The sequence below is a fragment of the Budorcas taxicolor genome, chromosome 2 (genome assembly GCF_023091745.1).
Source record: "Budorcas taxicolor isolate Tak-1 chromosome 2, Takin1.1, whole genome shotgun sequence".
NCBI classification, from domain to species: Eukaryota; Metazoa; Chordata; class Mammalia; order Artiodactyla; family Bovidae; genus Budorcas; species Budorcas taxicolor.
Window position 1 is genome coordinate 43,501,772 of NC_068911.1, and position 27,613 is coordinate 43,529,384.

A 27,613-nucleotide genomic window follows, 5' to 3' on the forward strand; every position below is an offset into this window, starting at 1 on the left:
ATGAGTAAAAATACTTCCCATCCTTGATCATGGTAAAGCAGGAATTAGAACTAAAAACTGTCATTTCTACTTTTGCCAATGGCTCTGAGGACTTGTTCTTACCATTTACTGTGATTTTCTTCTATGTTTTTAACTGTGTAAATGGTTTTATCAGTATTGCCTTATCGGATCCTCACAAGAACCTTATCAATAGCCGTTTTAATTATATTCAGTTGCAGAGGTAGCATCCAAGCCTTAGATTTTTAAGTTGCTTTTCCCCATCACATAGTACAACTAAGTAGAGGAGCCTAGATTTGAAGCTAGTTCAGTATGAATCTGGAGTTGATATTCTTCCTCATTTAATTTCATTATGTCTCTCGCCTTCATCCAAGGATAAGCTGCTGCTACTGCTGCTGCTGCGTCGCTTCAGTCGTGTCTGACTCTGTGTGACCCCATAGGTGGCAGCCCACTAGGCTCCTCTCTCTCTGGGATTCTCCAGCCAAGAATACTGGAGTGGGGTGCCATTGCCTTCTCCAATGCATGAAAGTGAAAAGCGAAAGTGAAGTCGCTCAGTCATGCTGACTCTTAGCGACCCCATGGACTGCAACCTACCAGGCTCCTCTGTACATGGGACTTTCCAGGCAAGAGTACTGGAGTGAGGTGCCATTGCCTTCTCCGAAGGATAAGCTGATAACTGCTAAATCATATGTTTACTATATATATTTTTCTCTTTTTTAAAGGCCATAATCCTAGATTTTTTACTTTAATTATTTTAAAATATTTTCCTTTTTCTTTTTTAAATAATGAAAGTATGATAACACACTTACAGGCAACTTGGAAAATACAGTATAAAGTTACATATAGTTCCACTATATATTACAATTAGTTTTTAAGTAGATAAATTGGAGTTTCAATATCAAACTCTCAAAAATTGATACAGTGAATAGAAAGAAAAGTAGAAGGATATAGGAGACCTGAAAAGAACTATGAACCAATTCTAGACAAGCCCCAACATAATTCAATTTGTACAGTTTTTACACAAAAGCAGGATACTAAGTCTAATAAATTGTCATTGACTGATCTGATGCTCTTACATGGTTTGCTTTACATTTTTCTATTCGTGGTGATGACTTGTAAGTGGGTACGAAGTTCATAGTGCAGACACTTTCAGAGTGTCTATTATGCTGGGAACACAATGGAAATACATTTCAAAGTAAGTCAAAAGACAAATGTTAGTTAATATAAAACTGTATATGCTAGTCTTTCTAATATTATAAATTGCTTTTGTTAGCTGTAAGTGACAGTCACAAAAATCAGCTTATTTTTATTTCTCATGGTAAGGTTAATTTTTGGCCTTATTCTCTTATTTAACACACACACACACACACACACACACTTGCATGCCATTTGACTGATAAATTTCTGTTATATGTACAGGGGAGGACACAATCCTTTACAGCTAGATGTTGCTATGGAAAATGAAGTCAAAATGTGGAGTAATAATCTGAATAGCTCATGAAATCTTTGTGTGGTTAAGTTGTCTGGCTTTTTAAATGAGAGGATAGAAACTAAAATTGGTAAAGGCATTTTACCATAAACAACATTTTCACATTTTCCAATTTGACCCTCATTATAATCTTGTGAAATGAGTAAGGAGGTTAGACATGATCATCCTTATATTACAATGTTCTTGAGTGCGTAGTCATTGCTCAGTGATGTCCAACCCATTGCGACTCCAGGGACTGGAGTCTACTAGGCTCTTCTGTCCATGGAATTATCCAGGCAAGAATACCATAGCATGTTGCCATTTCCTACCCCGGGGGGATACAATAAAGTCATATAATTTGAAACAGATATCCTTGGATCTTGATCAGATTGGGCCACATTATATAAATCATTAGTAAAAAAATTAAGCATTCAGACTCTGGCTATATTCAGCATCCTGTTTCTTTCCCTCACCTATGCAGTTGTTACTTATCTATATCTGTAAGTAACTGGGCTGTTACCTTCTGATTCTATTAATACCTCATTTGCCCTGCATCCTTAATCAAGAGTCATCATTCAAACATAAACAGGGGAATCAGAAAGTTTTAACCTCTACAATGAATGGAGACTTTAGAAAGGCCCCTGCTTTCAAGTTCTTGCTAGAAAATTTTTGCTTCTTTCCCTATAGAGCAGGTGGGATGGACTTGAGTGTTAAAGTCAGAGATTTGGGATTAAAATTCCAGACCCAGCACCTGCTATTTGTTATATTTTTATCTCCTTAAGAATGAATTTCCTACCAGTAAGATAGGGTAAGAAGATCTAACATGAGCTGTTTTCTACCCACTAGACCCTGAAGAGTTGCTTCCTTGCATGATTTAACTTAGTCATTATAACATACTCATTGGTAGATATTATTCTATTTATAAACTTCCGTTCTTGTTTTTAAATGATGAATTAGGAAAAATACAAACTCAACATACATATACTTGTTATGAATGTTTAGTTTGCAGCATGGTGCTTTCCCAATGAGAATGCTTTTATATGTACAAAAAGGATGATTGAATTAATCTTAAAGGCTCAATTGAGTTCAGATTTTTAAAGTTATAATTCAGGGATTAGTCATGATTTTCGAGCACCTCTATAAGTTTTGTCACATTTACTCTTCTATCTGTAGATAAGGAAGTCACCTGATCAGGGATGTCGCAGGCATGACTAATAAACTGCCCTCCTCCTTTCCTCAGAACTTTGATGTGGCTTCAGAATCTTTCTAACAGTTGATGCCAGGAACATACTACTATGGGATCAGAGTTGGCAGCTGAGATAAAAAAGGTTTCTTATCTCCACCACACCTGGATCCTTTCCCTTCCCCTATATCGAAGCTCTGACATCTTAAAGTATTTAATAATTTATATGTACCACAATTCTTCCTGATATCCCATACTGCATTCAACAAACTTTTAATTTTGTGTTCTCACTGACATGAAGATCATTAGCACGTAAGATAATTTTTCATATGCATGTACCAACTTGTCAATGATCATAATAGTAGTACAAACTGGTCTGAAACAAATTTTTCTTTCTCATCATTGTAGATGCTACATGTTCACTGTGGTGGCTTTCATCTTTTTCTTGGAAATCATGCAAAACCACAGCTTTGTAACTGAGTTTGTACTCTTGGGGCTCTCACAGAGTCCAAATGTGCAGAAAACAATATTTATTGTATTCTTGTTCATTTACATTGCAACTGCTGGGGGCAACTTGCTAATTGTGGTGATCATCAGTAGCAGCCCAGCACTCTGGGGCTCCCCCATGTACTTCTTCCTGACTTTTCTGTCCTTCCTGGATGCGTGCTTCTCCTCTGTCATTGCCCCAAAGATGATTGTGGACTCTCTCCATGAAAGGAAAACCATTTCCTTCAAAGGCTGCATGACCCAGATCTTTGCTGAACACTTCTTTGCTGGGGTGGAGGTGATTGTCCTCAGTGCCATGGCCTATGACCGCTATGTGGCCATCTGCAAGCCCTTGCACTATTCTTCTATCATGAACCACAGACTCTGTGTCCTTCTGATGGCGGTAGCCTGGACAGGGGGTTTCGTTCATTCCATGATACAGATTCTCTTCACTTTCCAGCTGCACTTTTGTGGCCCCCATGTCATCGATCACTTCATGTGTGACTTGTACCCATTGCTGGAACTTGCCTGCACTGACACTCACATCTTTGGGCTTTTGGTAGTCACCAACAGTGGGTTTATCTGTATCCTAATCTTCTCCTTGTTGCTTGTCTCCTATGGGGTCATCCTGCTGTCTCTGAGAACCCGTAGCTCTGAAGGGCAGCAGAAAGCCCTCTCCACCTGTGGATGTCACATTGCTGTTGTGATTTTATTCTTCGTCCCATGCATATTTGTGTATGCACGACCTCCATCCGCTTTCTGCTTTGACAAAATGGTAGCCATATTTTACACCATCTTAACTCCCTTGCTCAATCCTTTGATTTATACGTTCAGAAATAAGGAAGTGAAAAGTGCCATGAGGAAAATGTGGACCAGAATAATGGTGGTTTCTAATGAAAAATAAAATGCTAAACTTTTAGAAAATTTTAAAGTAAGTGTAAACATTGTCATACTTTCTTAGACAAAAACTTTGTGTCAAACTTATTTGACAGGTAGTAAGTCGTCCAATGCTTCCCTGGTAGCTCAGCTGGTTTAAGAATCCACCTGTAAGCCTGGAGAACCAGGTTCAATTTCTGAGTCAGGAAGATCCACTGAAGAAGGGATAGGCTACCCACTCCAGTATTCTTGGGCTTCCCTGGTGGCTCAGCTGGTAAACAATATGCCAGGAATGTGGGCGACAGATCATCCAATAACAGACCATTAACGTGGGGCCTGGGAAAGAATGCTTTCTCTCAGATCACTTATGAACTCTAATATGGCAACTCTGTTTCCTTATATGTAAATTTAAAAATAATTGAATTTTATGCATATTGGAATCTATTTTTTTTTTTTAAAGAGAACCATTACTGATCAGTTCACTTGCTATTCATTTGATGGTTTATAAAATTCCTGGAGGGAAGAAAGAAAATATCTTACAAATTAGAAACAGGAGCTTACTCAAGCTATCCCAGATGAAAAGAAGTGTATATTTAGGATGCTGATTTTAGTGACTGATGAAAATCAGGACACAGGAATGGAAGAGACCAGCACAATCACAAAACTTCCACTGTAGGGGTTCCTCCAGCACAGGTTTATAAATAGCAAATCCCATCCTGGATTTCAAGGATCCCTTCCCTATTTACTCTTAGAGAATGCATAAATTTCTGATATATCATATAAATTATTTATTATTGCTTTATGTTATTATATTGCTATACATTACTATACATATTGTGTTAAAATTAAAGCAATTTAGATTCATCTTTGAGAGAAGTATATTCTAGTCTCAGTTCTGTTACTAACTAGCTGTGTGAACTTGGTGATTTATTTCACTTCTCTGACCCAGAATTCTTTTGTTTAGGGTAGATTAATGAAATATATATATATATTTCTCCAGGCTTATATATACATATTTCTTTTGCATATTCTCTGAGCCAGAGATTCTTTTTATGCTATATATTTTGGTATTTAGAGAAACTTTTTAGAAGTAGGTCTTCATATTCCCATTTAATTAATGGGTGGTCAAAGACTTTAAAGTGAAAGTGAGTCATTCAGTCATGTCCGACTTTTTGTGACCACGTGGACTGCAGACCATCAAACCCCTTTGTCCAATGGGATTCTCCAGGCAAGAATACTGGAGTGCATAGCCATTCTCTTCTCCAGGGGATCTTCCTGACTCAGGAATGGAACCTGGTTGTCTAGTGTTGCAGGCAGGTTCTTTACCATCTGAGTCACCAGGGAAGCCCCAAGACTTTAAGGAACACATCAAAAATCTTCCTCAGGATTCTTCCAGTCTATTTGTTAAAAAAAAAAAAAAAAAGGCCATGTGTTGGAATGTGATTTTTCCCTACAAAGTTTCTTTGAGCTGCTTGGACTTGCTGGTTGCCATTAGACCCTTTAGCAAAAGTGCAAAGCATGGTGCAATCTATTCATGGCATTCTCTCACCTCAGTTGCTGTCTGCTTTCACCTATACATACCCTGGGCCTCTCACTTCATACTTATTGAAGATACCTAGCAGGCAATGTCAGACCTTATAGGTAATTCTCAGACCACTGTGCTGGTTGTAATATGATTTCCCAGGTAGGAAAGTAACATTTTGATGTAATCTAGCCTGTGTTTAATACTTTGTGCTGTGCTGTGCTTAGTCCCTCAGTCATGTCCGACTCTTTGCAACCCCAGAGACTGTAGCCCTCCAAGCTCCTCTGTTCATAGGATTCCCTAGGCAAGAATACTGGAGTGAGTTGCCATGCCCCTCCTCCAGGGAATATTCCCAACCCAGGGATTGAACCCAGATTTCCCGCATTATCAGCAGATTATATACCATATGAACCACTAGGGAAGCCCAAGAATAGAGGAGTGGTTGGCCTAGCCCTTCTCCAGGGGGTCTTCCCAACTCAGGAATTGCACTAGGGTCTCCTGCATCACAGGCAGATTCTTTACTAGCTGAGCTACCAGCGAAGACCCTTTTATACCTCACAACCCTTCAAAAGCAAAGATCTAGCTCTGTTTCTTTTAAGAGGAAGAGCATCTATCTTGATAAAGAAAATACATGAGACAAGTATTCAAGTTTCTTTCTCTTTTACTTCTTTCCTGTCTCCCTCTATAAACTGATTTAAAAAACATGAATAGGATTAGAAATGGAAGGTTTGAACATCAATAATGTTAAATTAAATAAATATTGATTATTGTTGCTGTTCAGTCCTTAAGTCTGACTCTTTTGTGACTTTTTGGAGTCTACCAGGCTCCTCTGTCCATGGAATTCCCAGGAAAGAATACTGGAGTGAGTTGCCATTTCCTTCTCCAGGAGATCTCCGGAGGCAGAGATTGAACTCACATCTCCAGGACTGGCAGACAAATTCTTTACTACTGACCCATAACTGCCTATAACAGTTCCTAAGGGAACATAGGAAATTCAAGAGATTAAGAAATTTGCTGAAATTCACATAAAAGATAAATGGAAAGGCCAGGTCTCAAGTTTATAGTACATATTTCATCTCTGAGCCTTTCATGGGTTTCAAATGTCCTGATGAAGAGATGGGCTTAAAGAAACCTTATGGAGAAGGAAAGAGAATTTCCTCACATCAAATCACATACGCTGAAGTGTAACTAATTGTCCCCCAGGTTTGCTTTTGCTCTTGGACTGTCTGAGCTAGGTAGCTCATTGCATATCCTTTGGGACTGGTTTGGGAGAAATACTTTCCTGGAAGCTCCTGAAGCTGAAGTCCTGTGTTAAGCATTCACAGACTTTTGTAGGAGTTACTATAAATATCCTATGCAGTAAAAAGAAAGCACTTAAACTCATGATTTTCCAAAAGATATATTGTGGGAAAACAGCTGACTTCAGAGGCATTTCTCATTCAGAATGCAGAAATAGTTTTCTTCACAAGTTCTCCAAGAAGCAAATTAAGAAATTGGCCCTATTTTTCACATGACTCCTCTCAGCTTCAATAAGAGACCTTGTTCTGTCTAAACAAGTGCTTCTTAGGAGGAGCTTGTGAATTATTGCCACATGCAGAGTTCCCTTTTTCCATAAACTCCTTACATCCCATGACCTCTTGTGATAAATCCCAAGATAAATCTTAATGAAGATTTGTGTGTTTTATTCAGGTTTCATATAATTTAACTTTTAAGTAAATTAAAGTTGAAGATTTTTCAAGTGTATTTTATTGGAAGTCACCTGTTTGCTCATAAGAGGTAAGTTTTTTCATTTTCTCTGAAATATTTTCTTCTAATTGCCTCCTAAAGACCAAGATGTTAGAATCTTTAGTCAGTGTGTCTTCTAACGGATGATGGAGGTCCTGGGGAGTGTTCACACCAATGAAGGGTTATGTTGATCTAGGGTTCCTAGGATTTCCTTGGAGTTGGCACATAGCTGTACTGCTGCTGTTGCTAAGTCACTCCAGTCATGTCCAACTATGTGTGAACCCATAGACGGCAGCCCACCAGGCTTCCCCGTCCCTGGGATTCTCCAGGCAAGAACACTGGAGTGGGTTGCCATTTGCTCTTAAATGCATCTCTGCTCACAGAAGGTACAATGAACTGGATTGAGGCCAACTTGGTATAAATTTCTCTCTTGGGGATCTTCTTGTTGAAAGTGTAGGTCATTGCTGATGTTTCTAGGATGGAATATAAAATAGAACTGTGCTTTCTACACAGTTGAATTTTCAAGCCCCCTGACAACCCTTTGCTCATAATCAGACTCCCCTTTTGGTTTAGAGGAAAGTGACTGTGTGGTCAGCCAGGAAGAAAGAAGCTGAACTGTGATGAAATTTTGACTCAAACTACCCTCTCTAATATTTTTGCTCACCTTCCCACTCTGTCTTTCTGTATCCTATCCCTGACTATTTTTTCCCTGGTTTCTGCTCACTCGCTCTCCTCTCTCCTGCTCTAACTTCATTAGTCTGCTTCCTTCCTCTTCTTCTCTATAATCCATTTAGATTAATTTAGTTTTCTGCTTTGACATTAGCCTCAATATGCAGTTTAATTAACTTGATTTTGGAGTCAGGACAGAAATTTAAGGTATCAATTTGACATCCTTCTCTGATGGCTCAGAATTTCTTTTTTAAGATGCAATCTATGTGATGACTGGGATTTGATATTTTATGTGAAATGTGGGTGAGTGCTAGGCTATCTAGGTACATCCTTGTCTAGTTATACTCTAACTGCCTTAGTTAAAATACTCTGTATTACAGATCAAACTTTGTAACTAGAAAAAGACAAACAAATGGCCACAGTTGCCTTGCAAAAAATTATGGAAGTCAGATGAAATAGTACAAGGGAAAGCTTGTTTGAATGATAAGATTAGATGATAAAAATATTTAATCCAGTATTGCTTTATTCAATCATATGTGTATGGAAACCCACATAGTAATATAGGAGCAGAGAAGATATAGACACATGTCTCCCTGGAGAAAAAAAAAAAACAAATTACAGACTTTGGCCCCAAATATCATTTAATTGGTTAAAATTTCAACAGGTGAAAGTAAAAATCTAAGGATGAAGGAAGCAAAAATAGTCTCCTCTACCACTAGTACTACTAGTATCATTCTATTATTTCAATTTGGGAGATACCATCTTTATTCTTCCTTATAGTATTTCTGTGCTTTTTCATATTAGTGTTGAATGACCTATTAATTTACTTAAATGTGAGTTTTCAGATACTTTTCCTCTTTCTGATTGATCACCAATCCTTCGTGGCATCAGAGATACCAACAAGTCAGTCATCAGATATGTACTAAGAGACTATTCATTATGCAGAGTCAACAGATAGAGCATGGAAAAGTGTCCTTAGCCTCTTCACAACAAGTCGGTGAAGTGGTGGGATGATCCAGGGATGTTTGGAAATACAGACTGAATTCTGTCATAAAGTTCTGAGGGGGTATTGATCCAACCTAATGTATAGATTAAGTCTTTATGTTCCCAAATATTTTCTTTGCTTACTTAAAGCGAAACGAAATAAAATTAGATGCACTGGTTTCAGTGGTCTATTATCTGCCCACAGATTTTCTTTTACAGCTTTCTGATTTAATGAGAGTGCAGTCTTTATGGAGAGAAGATATATTTTTCCTAAAGCAATGCATGCTGTTTTTCTTCTAATGATATTTAATCATTCTCTCCAAACTGCTCCTCTTCTCACAGCAAAGGGCCCCCTGCCTTTTGTCTTCATCTCCTTTTGGAAACCTATTGCACTGAAATTGAACAATCATTAATTTATTCCCCTTTTAAATACTCACCAGAGATTACTGAAACTGTCATTTGGAGTGAGTGAAAATTGCTGAGCCGTGTTTAACTCTTTGAGACCCCATGTACTATACAATCCATGGAAATTTCCAGGCCAGAATACTGCAGTAGGTAGCCTTTCCCTTCTCCAGGGGTTCTTCCAAACCCAGGGATCGAACTCAGGTCTCCCACATTGCAGGCAGATTCTTTACCAGCTGAGCCACAAGGGAAGCCCAGGAGTACTGGAGTGGGTAGCCTGTCCCTTCTCCAGTGAATCTTCTGATGAAGGAATCAAACCAGGGTCTGCTGCATTGCAGGTGGATTATTACCAACTAAGCAATCAGGGAAGCCATTTTGCGATTATAGTAATTATAACATTTCTAAATCTTTCTTTTTTTTTTTAATTTTATTTTTACTTTGTTTTACTTTACAATACTGTATTGGTTTTGCCATACATTGACATGAGTCAGCCACGGGTGTATACGAGCTCCCAATCCTGAACCCCCCTCCCACCTCCCACACCATATCATTTCTCTGGATCATCTCCGTGCACCAGCCCCAAGCATCCTGTATCCTGTATCGAACATAGACTGGCACTTCTTTTCTTACATGATAGTATACATGTTTCAATGCCATCCTCCCAAATCATCCCACCCTCTCCCTCTCCCTCAGAGTCCAAAAGTCCATTCTATACATCTGTGTCTCTTTTGCTGTCTCGCATACAGGGTCATCATTACCATCTTTCTAAATTCCATATATATGTGTCAGTATACTGTATTGCTGTTTTTCTTTCTGGCTTACTTCACTCTGTATAATCAGCTCCGGTTTCATCCACCTCATTAGAACTGATTCAAATATATTCTTTTAATGGCTGAGTAATACTCCATTGTGCATATGTACCACAGCTTTCTTATCCATTCATCTGCTGATGGACATCTAGGTTGTTTCCATGTCCTGGCTATATTTTAGCTACACTACAAGGAAACCTAAAGTTTTATTTATATGTGTAAATTTATTAGAGGTAAGTGGACAATTTGACTTATTGATATGAAAATATTAATTCTATTCAAGGAAACCCATGAGAAGGTAACAGGCAGGAAGGCCAGGAGTCTCCAAATGGAGGAAATAGCCTGCAAGTGTCAGATATTTTTATCTCCCTTAAGCGGCAGGAGGAAACAAACTAGCAATATTTTTTTCCTTCTCTATACAAATGTAAAAGGAGGTTTCTCTTTAAATTCTGTGTTGCCATGACACCTGGTTTCACCTGAAGTTAGCCAATGCCTTTTTCTTATGGAAATGTTTATCTTAAGCTATGCTAATGTACTATGCATTTACCCCAAACTCTGTCTTCAAGTTGGTTCTGCCTTTTGGGCTCAGAACCTACTTGATAAACCAGTATGTTAATACTCTGATATTGTTCCTCTAATCTATGTAAATGACACTATTTGTATGGTGCTCTGCCCTTCTTCAAGATTCAAGTTAATCCTTTTATGGCCCAAGATAAACCATTTGGAGCCAAGATTATCCCAAAATACATCTTATGGGTGAGGGGCCTGGTGCCATTCTAAGTTTTGAGACATTCCTTTCTTTCATTAACAGACTGCTGGTGACTATATAACATCCAGCTAAAGACTAGCAGGGGGGTACTCTTTCTGCCCCCTTCTGATGCCTATGACAGAAGCTTTCTCTATCTCCTTTATACTTTAATAAAACTTTGTTACACAAAAGCTCTGAGCGATCAAGCCTTGTCTCTGGCCCTGGATTGAATTCTTCTCCTCTGCGGGCCAAGAATCCTGGTGCCGTAATTCAACAACAACCTTTCACCCAGTATAAACTTACTGGATACTTGGGTTTCAGAGACTCTTGTTGGAAACCTCAGCTTAATGTATCAAAAGCCATAGCTCCATTTTTCTCTCATATTTGAACAGTCCAATCAATTTATTCTCCATGGATCTTTCTACTTTTGGCATTAAAATTAATTTGTTTTATCATATAGAATTGTGTGTAATTTTATGTAATTAATGATCTTATGTAGAGGAATGTTACTTCTCCAACTTGGTTGTGAAGAGGTAGAGGACATTTTTCCATTCCCTATCAGCTGACTCTAGATATGAGTAGCTTCTTAGTACATGTTTGATGACTGAGTTGATGCTGTTATTGATGCATTGAAGGATTGATAATTAATCGGAAAGAGAAAAAGTGTCTCAAAACTCATATTAAAACCAATTAAAAGGTCATTTGACATTTAAGTGAAAAAGCACAGAAATATTATAAGAAAGAATAAAGGTGAAATCTCTCAAATTGAAGTAACAGAATAAAATGGAAAGGAGAGTAAATTTGATAGATTTTAGTGTATAAAATTGAAAAAGCTCATAACTTAAAGGTATTAACATTTTATTTACAAAAGATTTACATAATTCAAAATGGATAAAATATAAGTAAATATATACACAATATTATGCACTGTTGCTAATCAAAATACATATAATTTTAATTCAGATTATCAAGTAAATATGAGTGCCCCATGTTAGGTTTCTATTAGAAATTCATGCCCTATTGTTATAAATATAGAAATAATGGAAAAATACAATTGGTGCATAAGAAGAGATATTTAACTATATAAATACACATAAGATCCTGAAAACACTCACAGAATATGTAAGGAACTAACATTTTCATCCAGTGAGTGAAATTGGTTAATTATGAATTTTTAAGGGTACTTTTCACAGTCTGTAATCTACCATAAACGTTGGAGATTTTATTATGCAAAAATATTCATTCTATTTTTTCTAAAGTATATTGAAGTAACCAAATTGGAAGATTATTTAGTAGTTGTTAATAATTATGAAATATGCATATTTATGTCAGTAATCTCTGGGACATATTTTGATGAAATTATTAAAATAACAAAAAGTTGTATAAGAAGAGTTTATTCAAAAGTTGTTCATTAGGATGAAAATTTGTAAACAACTTAAGTCAAGATATGTGATAGAATTTATATTATGAGATTTTGATACATTAATTTATGGTTGATAAATTAATAATTACAGTATGGATACTCCTTAAAAAATGTGAAAGGCTTTTAGTAATCAAAAATGAAAATTAGAAATTATAAAAATATTATAAGATGATTGAAAATTTATATATGAGTGCCGAAGAACTGATGCTTTTGAACTGTGGTGTTGGAGAAGACTCTTGAGAGTCCCTTGGACTGCAAGGAGATCTAACCATTCCATTCTGATCAGCCCTGGGATTTCTTTGGAAGGAACGATGCTAAAGCTGAAACTCCAATACTTTGGCCACCTCATGCGAAGAGCTGACTCATTGGAAAAGACTGTGATGCTGGGAGGGATTGGGGGCAGGATGCGAAGGGGATTGACAGAGGATGAGATGGCTGGATGGCATCACTGACTCGATGGACGTGAGTCTGAGTGAACTCCAGGAGTTGGTGATGGACAGGGAGGCCTGGCGTGCTGCGATTCCTGGGGTCGCAGAGTTGGACATGACTGAGCGACTGAACTGAACTGAACTGAACTGAACTGATGCTTATAAAAAGAATAAAATAGAACAATGGGAGATATTTGTATGTTTAAATCCTGAAATACATTTAAAAATTATGTCTTAGATAAAAACTAGAAGAGTACAAACCTCTGGAAAACAGTAGTAGGAGAATCAGATATGGGGCAGGGCATTATATGAGTTTTAGAAATATAAGAAATGGCACTTCATATTGGATCCATAGAGTGTGAAGATTAATTTGATGCATTTCTTAATAGCATGGGTAATGGATTATTTCAAACATATAGTAGTTTTTTCTCAAAATGTCAGTTTAAATGATTTACTCAAATATATCATGTGCCCTAATTGGCAATGAAAGTAATAGTATAATTGCAACTAGCCTAAAAGTTGGAAAAACAATTTTTTCTTAAAGCTTACTGCCTTATGACCCAGCAATCCCACTGCTGGGCATACACACCAAGGAAACCAGAACTGAAAGAAACACGTGTACCCCAATGTTCATCGCAGCACTGTTTATAATAGCCAGGACATGGAAACAACCTAGATGTCCATCAGCAGATGAATGGATAAGAAAGCAGTGGTACATATACACAATGGAGTATTACTCAGTCATTAAAAAGAATACATTTGAATCAGTTCTAATGAGGTGGATGAAACTGGAGCCAATTATATAGAGTGAAGTAAGCCAGAAAGAAAAACAGCAATACAGTATACTAACACATATATATGGAATTTAGAAAGATGGTAATGATGACCCTGTATGCGAGACAGCAAAAGAGACACAGATGTAAAGAACAGACTTTTAGACTCTGTGGGAGAGGGAGAGGGTGGGATGATTTGGGAGGATGGCATTGAAACATGTATACTATCATGTAAGAAACGAATCGCCAGTCTATGTTCGATACAGGATACAGGATGCTTGGGGCTGGTGAATAGGGATGATCCAGAGAAATGATATGGGGTGGGAGGTGGGAGGGGGGTTCAGGATTGGGAGCTCATGTACACCCGTGGCTGACTCATGTCAATGTATGGCAAAACCAATACAGTATTGTAAAGCAAAATTAAGTAAAAATAAAAATTAAAAAAGAGAAAGACATCTATCATCAGGCAGACTATAATACAGTGATGAAGAATGTATTAAGGAGGAGTTTGATGCAGCCTTCAGGGAATTAAGCACCATGTCATTGGCAAGACTGCTAAGACTCACATTGTACAAACACTAAATCAAATATCATCCAGAAGGCTGAATAACATGAGAGTGGTCAAGTTATTAAAAAATAAAAAAAAATAAAAAAAAGCTTAATCCAAACATGATTTTGAACAGGTCAGAAATAATGGGTGCAACCTGGTTTCCAAATCAAGAAATGTGTTTCTTCAAGAAAGAATCCCCAAAAGTGTTATAAAATTATATAGAATATAAAATTTTATATATAAATGGATTTTATATATAAAATTCAGTAGTTGATGTGTATATACATTATGTGAGCATATATATCATATACACATTTATCTATTGGATCCTCTAATTGTCATTTGAAGAAAAGGCATCAAGACATTAAAGTGACCTGATCGATATCATACAACAAAGTCATAAACTCTCAGACTTTGGCAAAGAGCACGGTCATTGAGGGTTCTCTCACACAAATCTTATTCCCTATTCCCTCATTCCCTGGTTAAAGCATGAAAACCAGCATAAAAAAACATTATTTCATAATTTATTGCAATGCATGAAAACCTTGAGAAATAGTGAGTTATATGTTTTGATGGAGTCATAACTCTAAAAGTTATAATTTCAAGTCCAAATACATTTCTATTGCCAAGTCATGATTTCCCCCACTTCCTTTGCAGATGAAGCACTTCTCAGCTATGCCTGTTTTCCATTCACCATAACCATGGAGGTGAACAGCAGTGTGAACGAGTTCATTCTGCTTGGGTTAGCACAGAATCTACTAAAGGACAAAGTAGTATTTGTGATCTTCTTGCTTCTATACCTTGCAACTCTGTTGGCAAACTTCTTAATTGTGATGACCATACGAAATAGCCAGACACTTGGGAGCCCAATGTGCCTTTTCCTTTTCTACTTATCCTTTGCTGATGCCTGTTTTGTGACAACAACTGCCCTTAGGCTGATTGCAGATTCTGTATCTGAGAAGAAAATAATCTCCTACAATGAGTGCATGACCCAGATCTTTGCATTTCACTTCGTTGGGTGCATAGAGATCTTGGTACTTGTCCTCATGTCCATTGATTGCTATGTGGCCACTTGCAAGCCCCTGTGGTACACAGCCATCATGAGCCAGCATGTCTGTGGCACACTGGTGAAACTGGCTTGGGTGGGGGCCTTCATTCTTCAGCGCAGATTCTCTTGGTTTTGAGATCACCCTTCTGTGGCCACAATGTTATTGATCACTATTTCTGTGATACGCAACCATTGTTGAAACTTGCCTGCATTGATACTTATGTCATCAATCTACTCATAGTGTTTAACAGTGGGGCTATATGCATGGTGAGTTTCATACTGCTGCTAATCTCCTATGTTTTCATCTTACGTTCTCTGAATAATCATAGTGCAGAAGGAAGAAAGAAAGCCCTGTCTACTTGCACCTCTCAAATTATCATTATTGTGTTATTCTTGTACCATATATATACACATACACTCACAGTGGATAAGATGGTGGCTGTGTTTTACACTATTGGGACACCTTTGCTCAACCTCTTGATTTACACTCTGAGGAATGCAGAAGTCAAACAGGCCATGAGAAGGCCATGGTGCAACAAACTCTGACTCGAGATGGCAAAGTGCAAAAGATGCCAATTGCTAATTCTGCCACAGTATAAATGAAACTGGATTGATAGGAAAGGCAAAATGTTGTCATCCCAGTGTGGACAACATAGTTCTCTTCCAGTGGGACCTGTACAAAGATAAGCAGAATCTATGGAGCACAGATCTGTATTATTTTAACCAATGTCTCATGGAGAGACAGAACATGAAGTGCAATCACAATTGTGGGAGCACAAGACCATTCCTCACTTCTGCCATCTGCTTTGATACTCTTTTGAGGCTCGAGAACCAGATTCTGTTGTTTCTGTAGCTTTATTTTCTTATTTTGAACCCTATTTTGTTTGTTTTTCTTTTTCATGTTTCTTATTCAAATTTTATACTCTGTCCTTGATTTCTGTCATCTATTTTGTTGTTAAACCAGTGCGGGCACTACTTTGTACCATATCTTTCCTGGCTCAAGAGTCAGTCCATCAAGTCATTCCCAGAAACATTCTCTCCAAGGAGCATAAATAGCAAATAGTTAAGCTCCTATTTTATGCTTGTCTCCCTCTTGAAACACCCTTAAAAATTGGCCTTTCTTTTGCTTGTGGTGTACAGGGAAATGACTAACTTTCCAATCAAACTAGACAATTCTATTTATAACAAAAATATTTTCTGTATTGATCCATAATTTTTATATATTTTTATAATTTACATAATTTTAATATTTTTGTTCATCATGTTAACCATTATTTTATATTATTTAATTTTATGTACTTATTAATGTTTTTGTAATTTAAATCTTTGGACATTTCCCAAATACTTGGTGAATCAGTGATAATTTTATAAAATTGTAAGAATTATATTATAAAACCCAGCATGTCATTGATGAGACCATATATACAAAACAGGCAACAACTGGCATATAAAACAGAGCTAAAAAGAGAAGATGTCCACAGAAGTGAGACTCTCAACTTGGAAACACAGAACAAAATATGTCAAGAATGAAAACTTTTTCCATCATATTTTGCTATGAAAGGGAAGAAATTAATGGAATAAGTTTCTGGCAACAAATTGGTGTTGAAAACGTGGTATTTCAGGATGAAGGAAACAACAGCATGTTTCATGATGATGCGAATGATTCTGAAGAGAGCAAAAGGGGGTAAGGGAGCGATTATCAGATCATTGCTCTTACGTAGAAGGAGGAAATGGGATCTGTCTGGTACACAAGTGGACATGTTGGCTTGGAACAGTGGTTACTGTTGTTTAGCAGCTAAGTCATGTCTGACTCTTTTGTGACCCTATGGACTTTAGTCTGTCAGGCTCCTTCTGTCCATGGGATTTCCCAGGCAAGAATACTGGAGTGGGTTGCCATTTTCTTTTCCAGGGGTTCTTCCCAACCCAGGAATGAAATCCCTGTCTCCTGCATAGGCAGGCAGATTCTTTACCATTAAGCCACCAGGGAAGACCTGGGATGGTAGAGCTGATAATTTACAGCAGATAGAATTTTATAATGGACATGGAGGCTGATTAAGTGGGTATGGATGTTGGGGGTGGGAAGAAGGGGTGATGTGAGTTTCTGGAAATACTTTTTTTAATTGTTTCAGGTATTCTCTTAAGTAGAAAGTCAAGTCATTGGTTGAGACTGAAGAAATAAAAGAAGATATTGGGATTTTAAAGATAAAAGTAAAGGTGAAAATAGAACTCTAGCCCTTCATCATTACTTGCCCTAAGAGACTTTTATCCACTTTAGAACATTGAGAGGATAGATGGATGCTGGAATTGCAGCATAGAAGGCTCACTTGAGATCCAGTTCAGGTATTTAAACTGAGGCTAGCTAGGGACTTCCCTGGCACTCCAGTGGTTAAGACTCCATGCTTCCACTGCAAGGGGCACGTTTCAATGCTTCACAGTATGGGGGGAAAAAAAGTGAGACCGCTTAGTGCAGTCCTAAAGCGCACTCATGGGATAAAGCACAACTTAGCTAAAAATCCACACAACAATTAACATTTCCTGAAGACAGGTCAATCTACAAATTCCTTTGTATTTATTTTTCCTCAAAAGAGTAAACTTTTTTTTTCTCTTGAATGTGATGGATGTCTTTATTACCTTGATTAACATAATATGTCCAAATTAATCAAATTGTAAGTATTAATTAAGTGTAGTTTTTGTGTACCAGTTATACCTAAATAAAGCTGAATTGCAAATTCCTTTTTGCCTTTTCATACTATCCGTGGTAGAAGCCATGGGGTCGCAAAGAGTCAGACACAATTTGAAAGTTGGTTTTAAAATACTATTCAACTTGCGCGCCACCTTGTGGAAGACAACATAAGGGCTGAATTAATGGCAGAAAGTGAAGAACTAAAAAGCCTCTTGATGAAAGTGAAAGAGGAGAGTGGAAAAGTTGGCTTAAAGCTCAACATTCAGAAAACGAAGATCATGGCATCTGGTGCCATCACTTCATGGGAAATAGATGGGGAAACAGTGTCAGACTTTATTTTTTGGGGCTCCAAAATCATTGCAGATGGTGATTGCAGCCATGAAATTAAAAGACGCTAACTGCTTGGAAGGAAAGTTATGACCAACTTAGATAGCAAATTCAAAAGCAGAGACATTACTTTGCCAACAAAGGTCCGTCTAGTCAAGGCTATGGTTTTTCCAGTGGTCGGGTATGGATGTGAGAGTTGGACTGTGAAGAAAGCTGAGGGCTGAAGAATTGATGCTTTTGAACTGTGGTGTTGGAGAAGGGTCTTGAGAGTCCCATGGACTGCAAGGATATCCAACCAGTTCATTCGAAAGGAGATCAGCCCTGGGTGTTCTTTGGAAGAAATGATGCTAAAGCTGAAACTGCAATAATTTGACCACCTCATGCAAAGTGTTGACTCATTGGAAAAGACTGACGCTGGGAGGGATTGGGGGAAGGAGGAGAAGGGGATGACAGAGGATGAGATGGCTGGATGGCATCACTGACTCGATGGGCATGAATTTGGGTGAACTCCTGAAGTTGGTGATGGACAGGGAGGCCTGGTGTGCTGCAATTCATGGGGTCGCAAAGATTCAGACACAACTGAGCGACTGAACTGAACTGAACTGAGAGCTAAAGAAATAATTGCTAAGCAGGTTGCCCTAATCTGTGCAGGGAAATGCTTATGTGGCTTGTTCCCTTATCTGCTTAAAAAGTTGTCCTTGGAATTGGTCTTTAAGCATCTATCATAGCATTGGCTTAGCTTATTTGTTTGCATATGTGACAGATTCCCAGGTTAAAAGAATGTATTGTCAACTCGTTAGTAACAAGCCAATTAAAGATTCTTTATCATCTGAGCCACAAGGGAAGTCCCAGATGAAGGCTCCAGATCTAATTCATAGTCCACTCCAATCTGATAGCACGGTTTTCATTATGGATTTCTATGATCTAAATGGAGGCTGCCGCTGCTGCTTCTACCTCGCTTCAGTCGTGTCTGACTCTGTGCGAACCCATAGATGGTAGCCCACAAGGCTCCTATGTCCCTGGGATTCTCCAGGCAAGAGTACTGGAGTGGGTTGCCATTTCCCTCTTCAGTGCATGCTAAGTTGCTTCAGTCCTGTCCAACTCTGTACAACCCCGTGGAAAGCAGCCCATGAGGCTCCTCTGTCCATGGAGTTCTCTAGGCAAGAATACTGGAGTGGGTTGCCATTTCCTTCTCCACGTAAATGGAGGAGGGGACTCTAATAATCACATGTTCCTAGAAGCCTGAAAGTGAATGTTTCTTCAGTCATGTTCAATTCTTAGGGACCCCATGGACTATACAATCCATAGAATTCTCCAGGTCAGTTATGGAGTGGGTGACTGTTCTCTTCTCCAGGTGATCTTCCCAACCCAGGGATTGGATCTTCCCAATAAACTCCAGGTGATCTTCCCAACTCAGGTCTCTACAGGAAGATTCTTTACCAGCTGAGCCATTAGGGAAGCCCAAGAATACTGGAGTAGGTAGCCTAGCCCTTCTCCAGAGAATCTTCCCAACCCAGGAATCAAACCAGGGTCTCCTGCATTGCAGGTGGATTCTTAGCTAGCTGAGCCACCAGTGAAACCTAGGTCCCTAAAATGTTCCCACAGAGCTGATTCAGATGATCACTCATGATGAGTTAGCTTTATCAGGCACCACTGATACTACAGTGACCTCCCTACATATTCAGGTGTGTTAGCATTCTTCTCTGACACTACTCATCAGGAATAGAAATATTGGCATTTGTTGGTTCTTCAGTCATCTTCCAGTAGCTGGGAACCTTAAGCCAATTTCTGTTGTAGAATGCCCTGGTGTGAAACAATGCAAAGAGATCATTCTGAAAAAAAACTTGGGTATCAGAGGTAGAACCTAGAACATCCACCATTCTCAGGGTGGTTCCATGAAGAGCTTATTTTCCTTCCCTACAAAGACTGTACATTTTAAGCCTGAATCATCGTGCATCTTATTTTTTCTTTCTTCTCTTTCCTCTTCCTGCCCTATTCTGGTAACAAAAAATAAAAATAAAATCTCATTGAAGAAATTCACCAAGACTTTTTCCATGGCTATCATTTTATAAAAATGTCCAAGCCAAACAAAAAGTAAAAGTATTTCTTAAGGATAAATTTTATACACTTTAAGGGATTTTATGTGTGTGCATGTGCATATACCCAGTTAAATATTATGGAACAATGCAAGTCCTATCAGATAATTTTATTAAAGAGTTTGAGGCAAGAAGAGAATAAAATTCTATTCTTTATCACTGAGGTGTTAGGTTGAAAGAAGTGAGGGAAGGAAAATATTGATCGATTTCATTTTGCTTTGTGATCTTATTTGTATTTGTTCTTGAGGTGATTTACTGTCAGTTGTAGCTGTGGCTGTCATGTCTATTTCACATTTTGGAAAAGAAGTTAATATTATAATTACTGATATGATAAGAATGTCTATCTCCTTAATGTATCATATCAAAAAGAAAGCCAAAGTGGAAAAAAATGAAACCAGTAAGGGGGTATTTTCTCCAGTGCCCAGAACTCAGTGCTCATTTGCTCAGTTGTGTCTGACTCTTTGCGACCCCAGGGACTGTAGACTGCCAGGATCCTCTGTCCATGGAACTTTCCAGGCAATAATACTGAAGCAAGTTGCCATTTCCTTCTTCAGGGGATCTTCCCAACCCAGGGATTGAACCCAGGTCTGTTGTGCCTCCTGCACTGGCTGGCAGAGTCTTTACTACTGGGCCACTGGGAAGCCATGTCACACCTAAAATGTTCACTAATTTTTGAGAGCAAATACATATATGTTAAAAGTATATCTATGTCTTGTGACTGATTTGTTATAGCACCATTATGGAGATTGTATCAATACATGGCAGTAACCAGTGCAGTCATATCCCTGAAGGACAGAGGATGACAGTGGTATAGACATTCAACTTGCAAATCCTGAAGTCCAAACTAATAATTGATTTCAGATGAAGACCAAGGCTGAAGCTGAACTTCAGATCATCCTTATTAAAGTGTCTTTTTCAAGATACTCAAATTTGGGAAACAACTGGCTGCACATTAAAAAGGTATCATTAGATGTCATCTATTGATACATAAAAATGGAAACTTCAAAGGGACACAAAGCCTTCAATGTGAAGACGGTGCTGTGCCCATGCTCTGAGTGACAGGAAGCGGAAGAAGAGTGATCTTAGGAAGGCATTCTAGGTAAAAGCAGGGAGTTGGCATGTGAGGGAAAGGCAAGAGGTCTTAGTTTCTATTGACTGGGCAGGGCCTGGAGACAGACACCATTCACAGTGGCTGATGCAGTGTCTTCAGAGAATCTTTTATTATGTTGGGGGAATTGAGGCCTGCTAGTAGGAGCCATTTTTATTAGCTTCATGGTAGGATTCAGCACTGTAGGTCCTGCCAAGAAACCACTGGTTGCTCAAAGAAATTTTCACTGGAGAATAAATTAACCAAAGTGCCTGTTAGTGTGGATCTGGCTTTGGCACCAAGTATTCTGAGTAATTAAAACACTGTGTCAGCCGTGGAGACCGAGACTAGGTTGGAAGGAGGTAGTGACCAAAGATTACCATTTACCTCAGGGACTGCACTTTTCCTTCCCTGATTCCTGAGTGAAAGGCAGGGACTAGAGTGCCAAGGTATCTCTAAATGAGGCTGACCTAAAGAATAGGTTATAATCATTGCCTCAATATAGTTCATGACCCCAAGAATTATACCCTAGAGAAATACTGGGCATTTGCATGTAGAAGTCTCTACATCAGCTGCTGCTATCACTGCTTAGTCACTTCAGTTGTGTCCGACTCTGTGCGACCCCATAGACAGCAGCCCACCAGGCTCCTCCATCCCTGGGATTGTCCAGGCAAGGACAGTGGAGTGGGTTGCCACTTCCTTCTCCAGGCATGAAAGTGAAAAGTGAAAGTGAAGTCTCATTTTCCATGCAAGAGTACTGAAGTGGGGTGCCATTGCCTTCTCTGCTCTACATCAGCAAATAAATCATATTGGATATTGCTTATTAAAGATTTTATTCTTTAAGATAAGTTCTATGTTCACAGAAGTAAGGTAATAAACACATTTTGCACATACCCCCTGCCAATTCAGGAGTCCTAAAAGACTTAGGTTTGATCCCTGGGTTGGGAAGTTGCCCTGGATTTGGAAATGGCAACCCACTCCAGTATTCTTGCCTGGAAAATTCCATGGACAGATAAGGTGGGTTATCTTATCTGTCTATCTTACAGGGCATGGGGCTGCAAAGAGTTTGACACAATTGAGTTGGACACTACTGAGTGACTAAGCAACAAAAACTGTTTATAGTAGTCAAATTTCATGAATAATGTATAAACACATTTTGAAATAGTGATACAATGGAGATGAATCTAGAAACTATAAAACATAAAATACTCAAGAAGATTATTCTTATGGATGTTAAGAGTCCCATAATTGAATGTGGCCATATGGTACTGTTCAAAGTACAATATCTTTTACTTCAGGTTGTGGAGACAAACCACCTTAGATTTTAAATGCTTAAGCAGAAGCTTGAATTGTGTAAACTTGAACTATTGAGTGACAATATCCCATTGTAATTTATATGTAACGTCAGGAAATTTGCATCCTTTAAGAGGTTATTCTGAAATATAAAAAAAAAAAGAAAAAATAGAAATGGGGATATCTGAAACATTACCAATGATCAAAATACATTCATTTTTCTACATTACTGTGTGTCAAGTAGTAGATATCATGCACGTGTACGTGCTCAGTCACTTCAGTCACATCCAACTCTTTGTGACTCTATGGATGATAGCCCGCTAGACTCTTGAGTCCATGGGATTCTCCAGGCAAGATACTAGTGTGGGTTGCCATGCCCTCCTCCAGGGGAACTTCTCAACCCAGGGACAGAACTTGCATCTCTTAGATCTCCTGCATTGGCAGGAGGGTTCTTTACCTCTAGTGCCACTTTGGAAGCCAATTAGATATCATAAGGATACTTAAAGGAAATGATGTTTTATTTAGAGATTATACATGCATCCTCTCCCTCTTTTCAAACTGTAATATCTGGAAGTGAGTGTGCAGTAAAGTGGGGCATAGTGTACATTTATAAAAATATACATTTGTAAAAATAAGTATAGCAAATGTATAGTATAAATATGTCTATAAATAAACCATTATTTATAGGGTGTGAGTGGGCTATGATTTTATTTTATTTTTTATTTTTTTTAGTTACCCATAAGTCAATTTATCACATTTGTCAAAAGAATACACATATGTTAAGTAATTTTTTCTTCATGTACATTTTTAAAGACCTAGGGAAATTTAGTTTGTAAGAACAACTGTGGCCGCCGACACCAAGATGACCCTGGTATGGCCACATCAAACAAGGCTAACGTGGGCACCCAACAAGATACCCTCAGAATGTGACTTCTTTTTTTTAAAAAAATTTTTATTTTTACTTTATTTTACTTTACAATACTGTATTGGTTTTGCCGTACATTGACATGAATCCACCACGGGTGTACATGAGTTCCCAACCCTGAACCCCCCTCCCACCTCCCACCCCATATCATCTCTCTGGATCATCCCCATGCACCAGCCCCAAGCATCCTGTATCCTGCATCAAACATAGACTGGCGATTCGTTTCTTACATGATAGTACACATGTTGCAATGCCATTCTCCCAAATCATCCCACCCTCTCCCTCTCCTCAGAGTCCAAAAGTCCGTTCTATACATCTGTGTCTCTTTTGCTGTCTCGCGTATAGGGTCATCATTACCATCTTTCTAAATTCCATATATATGTGTTAGTATACTGTATTGCTGTTTTTATTTCTGGCTTACTTCACTCTGTATCATTGGCTCCAGTTTCATCCATCTCATCAGAACTGATTCAAATGTATTCTTTTTAATGGCTGAGTAATACTCCATTGTGTATATGTACCACAGCTTTCTCATCCATTCATCTGCTGATGGACATCTAGGTTGTTTCCATGTCCTGGCTATTATAAACAGTGCTGCGATGAACATTGGGGTACATGTGTCTCTTTCAATTCCGGTTTCCTCGGTGTGTATGCCCAGCAGTGGGATTGCTGGGTCATAAGGCAGTTCTATTTGCAATTTTTTAAGGAATCTCCACACTGTTCTCCATAGTGGCTGTACTAGTTTGCATTCCCACTAACAGTGTAAGAGGGTTCCCTTTTCTCCAAACCCTCTCCAGCATTTATTGCTTGCAAGCTTTTGGATTGCAGCCATTCTGACTGGTGTGAAGTGGTACCTCATTGTGGTCTTAATTTGCATTTCTCTAATAATGAGTGATGTTGAGCATCTTTTCATGTGTTTGTTAGCCATCCATATGCCTTCTTTGGAGAAATGTCTATTTAGTTCTTTGGCCCATTTTTTGATTGGGTCGTTTATTTTTCTGGAATTGAGCTGTGTAAGTTGTTTGTATATTTTGAGATTAGTTGTTTGTCAGTTGCTTCATTTGCTATTATTTTCTCCCATTCCGAAGGCTGTCTTTTCACCTTGCTGATATTTTCCTTTGTTGTGCAGATGCCATTTGTTATTTTAATTAGATCCCATTTGTTTATTTTTGCTTTTATTTCCAGAATTCTGGGAGGTGGATCATAGAGGATCCTGCTGTGATTTATGTCGGAGAGTGTTTTGCCTATGTTCTCCTCTAGGAGTTTTATAGTTTCTGGTCTTACATTTAGATCTTTAATCCATTTTGAGTTTATTTTTGTGTATGGTGTTAGAAAGTGATCTAGTTTCATTCTTTTACATGTGGTTGACCAGTTTTCCCAGCACCACTTGTTAAACAGCTGAGTATTTTAAGAAGTATTAAAAATAGAAGCCAAGCAAACTGTAATAATGTATAATACACCTCTTGCCAACTCCACACCCAATACCTCTCAGTTCCCCTAGATTCAGTCACTGTACACTGTTTCTGAGATTCTTCAAATAATAATTTTGCAAATACAGGCATATTTTCATATATGAATGTGTTGACTTAGCTCTGTATAAATTTTGTATTTATCTTCTCAATCTCTCGAAGATATTCAATATAGACATGCCAGTCTATATAGATCTAAGTCATTCTAGTTTCACCATCCTGCTTAACTTTTTTATACTTGATCGTGTCTGACATTTTTGACCCTCTGGACTCTACAGTCCATGGAATTCTCCAAGCCAGAATACTGGAGTGGGTAGACATTCCTTTCTCCAAGGGATCTTCCCAACCTAGGGATCGAACCCAGGTCTCCCACATTGCAGATACATTCTTTACCAGCTGAGGCACCAGGGAAGCCCAGCTTCTTCATAAAGACACACTAAAATCTAGGGATTAAGTCCTCTTCAGGTTTTTCAATACAGGCCTTTTAATATTTTGTAAGTATGAATCTTAGAAGTCAACTTGTTGACTTAACTGGTATATATGTCTGCAATGTTTATGTTCATGCGTGCAGGCTGTTGGCTCACTCATGTCTGACTCTGATGCTACAAGGACTGTAGTCCTCCACTAGGCTCCTCTATGCATGGGCCTGGAGGAGCAAGACAAGCAAGAACACAGGAATGGGTGGCCACACACTTCCCCAGGGGATCTTCCTGACCCAGGGGTGGAACCCGTGGCTCTTATGCCTCCAGCATTGGCAGGTAGGTTCTTTACCACTAGCACCATCATTTATGTTGGTAGTTATTGCTAAAATGCTATCCATGAATTTTATCACACTCACTACTTCTCTAATTCTGAAAAATTGTTTGACCACATTCTTATAAAACATGGCTTGGAAAACATTTGTGGTATTTGAAAATCAGATAAAAAAAATTGTGTTTCATTTGCATACTTTAATTATAAAAATATATGTAACTGAATTTGGACATCTATTCACGTGTTTAAAGTGGTTTGTATTCATTTTCATGTACTGCTTATGAATGAATATCACATTTTATTTCCATTCCTGATATTTTCCAAATTGATCTTAATGATTTAATTATATCCTAAGGAAATCAGCAACAACAGACTGGTTCCAAATCATGAAAGGAGTACATCAAGGGTGTATATTGTCACTCTGCTTATTTAAATTATATGAAGAGAAAATCATGCAAAATGCCAGGCTGGGTGAAGTGCAAGCTGAAAACAAGATTGCCAGGAGAAATATCAATAACCTCAGATACATAGATGACACCACCCTTATGGCAGAAAGCAAAGAAAAACAAAAGAGCCTCTTGATGAAAGTGAAAGAGGAGAGCAAAAAAGTTGTCTTAAAGCTCAACATTCAAAAATCTAAGATCATGGCATCCGGTCCCATCACTTCATGGTAAATAAATGAGGAAACGGTGGAAACAGTGAGAGACTTTATTTTCTAGGGCTCCAAAATCACTGCAGATGGTGATCGCAGCCATGAAATTAAAAGATGCTTGCACCTTGGAAGGAAAGCTATGGCCAACCTAGACAGCATATTAAAAAGGAGAGACATTACTTTGCCAACAAAGGTCCATCTAGTCAAAACTATGGTTTTTCCATTAGTCATGTATGGATGTGAGAGATGGACTATAAAGAAAGCTGAGTGCCAAAGAATTGATGATTTTGAACTGTGGTGTTGAAGAAGGCTCTTGAGAGTCCCTTGGACTGCAAGGAGATCCAACCAGTCCATTCTAAAGGAAATCAGTCCTGAATATTCATTAGAAGGACTGATGCTAAAGCTGAAACTCCAATACTTTGGCCATCTGATGCAAATAACTCATCATCTGAAAAGACCTTGACACTGGGAAAGATTGAAAACAGGAGGAGAAGGGGTGATGGAGGATAAGATGGTTGGATGGCATCACAGCCTCAAAGGACATGAGTTTGAGCAAGCTCCAAGAGTTGGTGTTGGAGCTTGGGAGATGGGAGGCCTGGTGTGCTGCAATCAATGGGGTGGCAAAGAGTCAGACACAACTGAGTGACTGAACTGATCTGAACTGATGGAAATTATCCCATTCAGTATGTAAGTGGAATTGTCAATATTAGTATTTCAGTTTTTGATTTGTTTTTGATGTATTTATGCTGTGCAGAATGTTTTTGGCCATGTAGAAATATTTTTACATTTGTCTAATTAAATCTAATTAAAAACCCATAACTTCGACTAAACAGACCTTTGTTGCCAAAGTAATGTCTCTGCTTTTTAATATGCTGTCCTGGTTTGTCATAGTTTTTCTCCCAAGGAGGAAGTGTCATAATTTCATGGCTGCAGTCACCATTAGCAGTGATATTTGAGCCCAAGAAAATTAATCTGTCACTGTTTCCATTGTTCCCCCATTTTGAATGTTAAGTTTTAAGCCAGTTATTCCACTCTCTTCTTTCATTTTCATCAAAAGGCTCTTTAGTTCTTCTTCTTTTTCTGCTGTAAGTGTGGTTTCATCTGCATATCTGAGGTTATTTATATTTCTCCTGGCAACCTTGATTCCAGCTTGTGTTTCACCCAGTCCAGCATTTCACATGAAATACCCTGCATACAAGTAAGGTGACGATATACAGACTTGATGTACTCCTTTCCC

The 27,613-nt window shown here is 38.4% G+C and overlaps 1 protein-coding gene and 1 pseudogene across 1 annotated transcript; both read left to right on the forward strand.

Annotated features, from left to right (window-relative positions):
• The first annotated feature begins 3,099 nt into the window (after positions 1 to 3,099).
• Positions 3,100 to 4,038, forward strand: LOC128065486 (olfactory receptor 4C15-like). Its single transcript, XM_052658663.1, has one exon. It carries the CDS (start codon positions 3,103 to 3,105, stop codon positions 4,036 to 4,038), a length of 936 nt encoding a protein of 311 aa, XP_052514623.1. The 5' UTR covers positions 3,100 to 3,102.
• Positions 4,039 to 14,744: 10,706 nt separating this feature from the next.
• LOC128043594 (olfactory receptor 4C11-like) lies at positions 14,745 to 15,637 on the forward strand (annotated as a pseudogene).
• Positions 15,638 to 27,613: the final 11,976 nt, after the last annotated feature.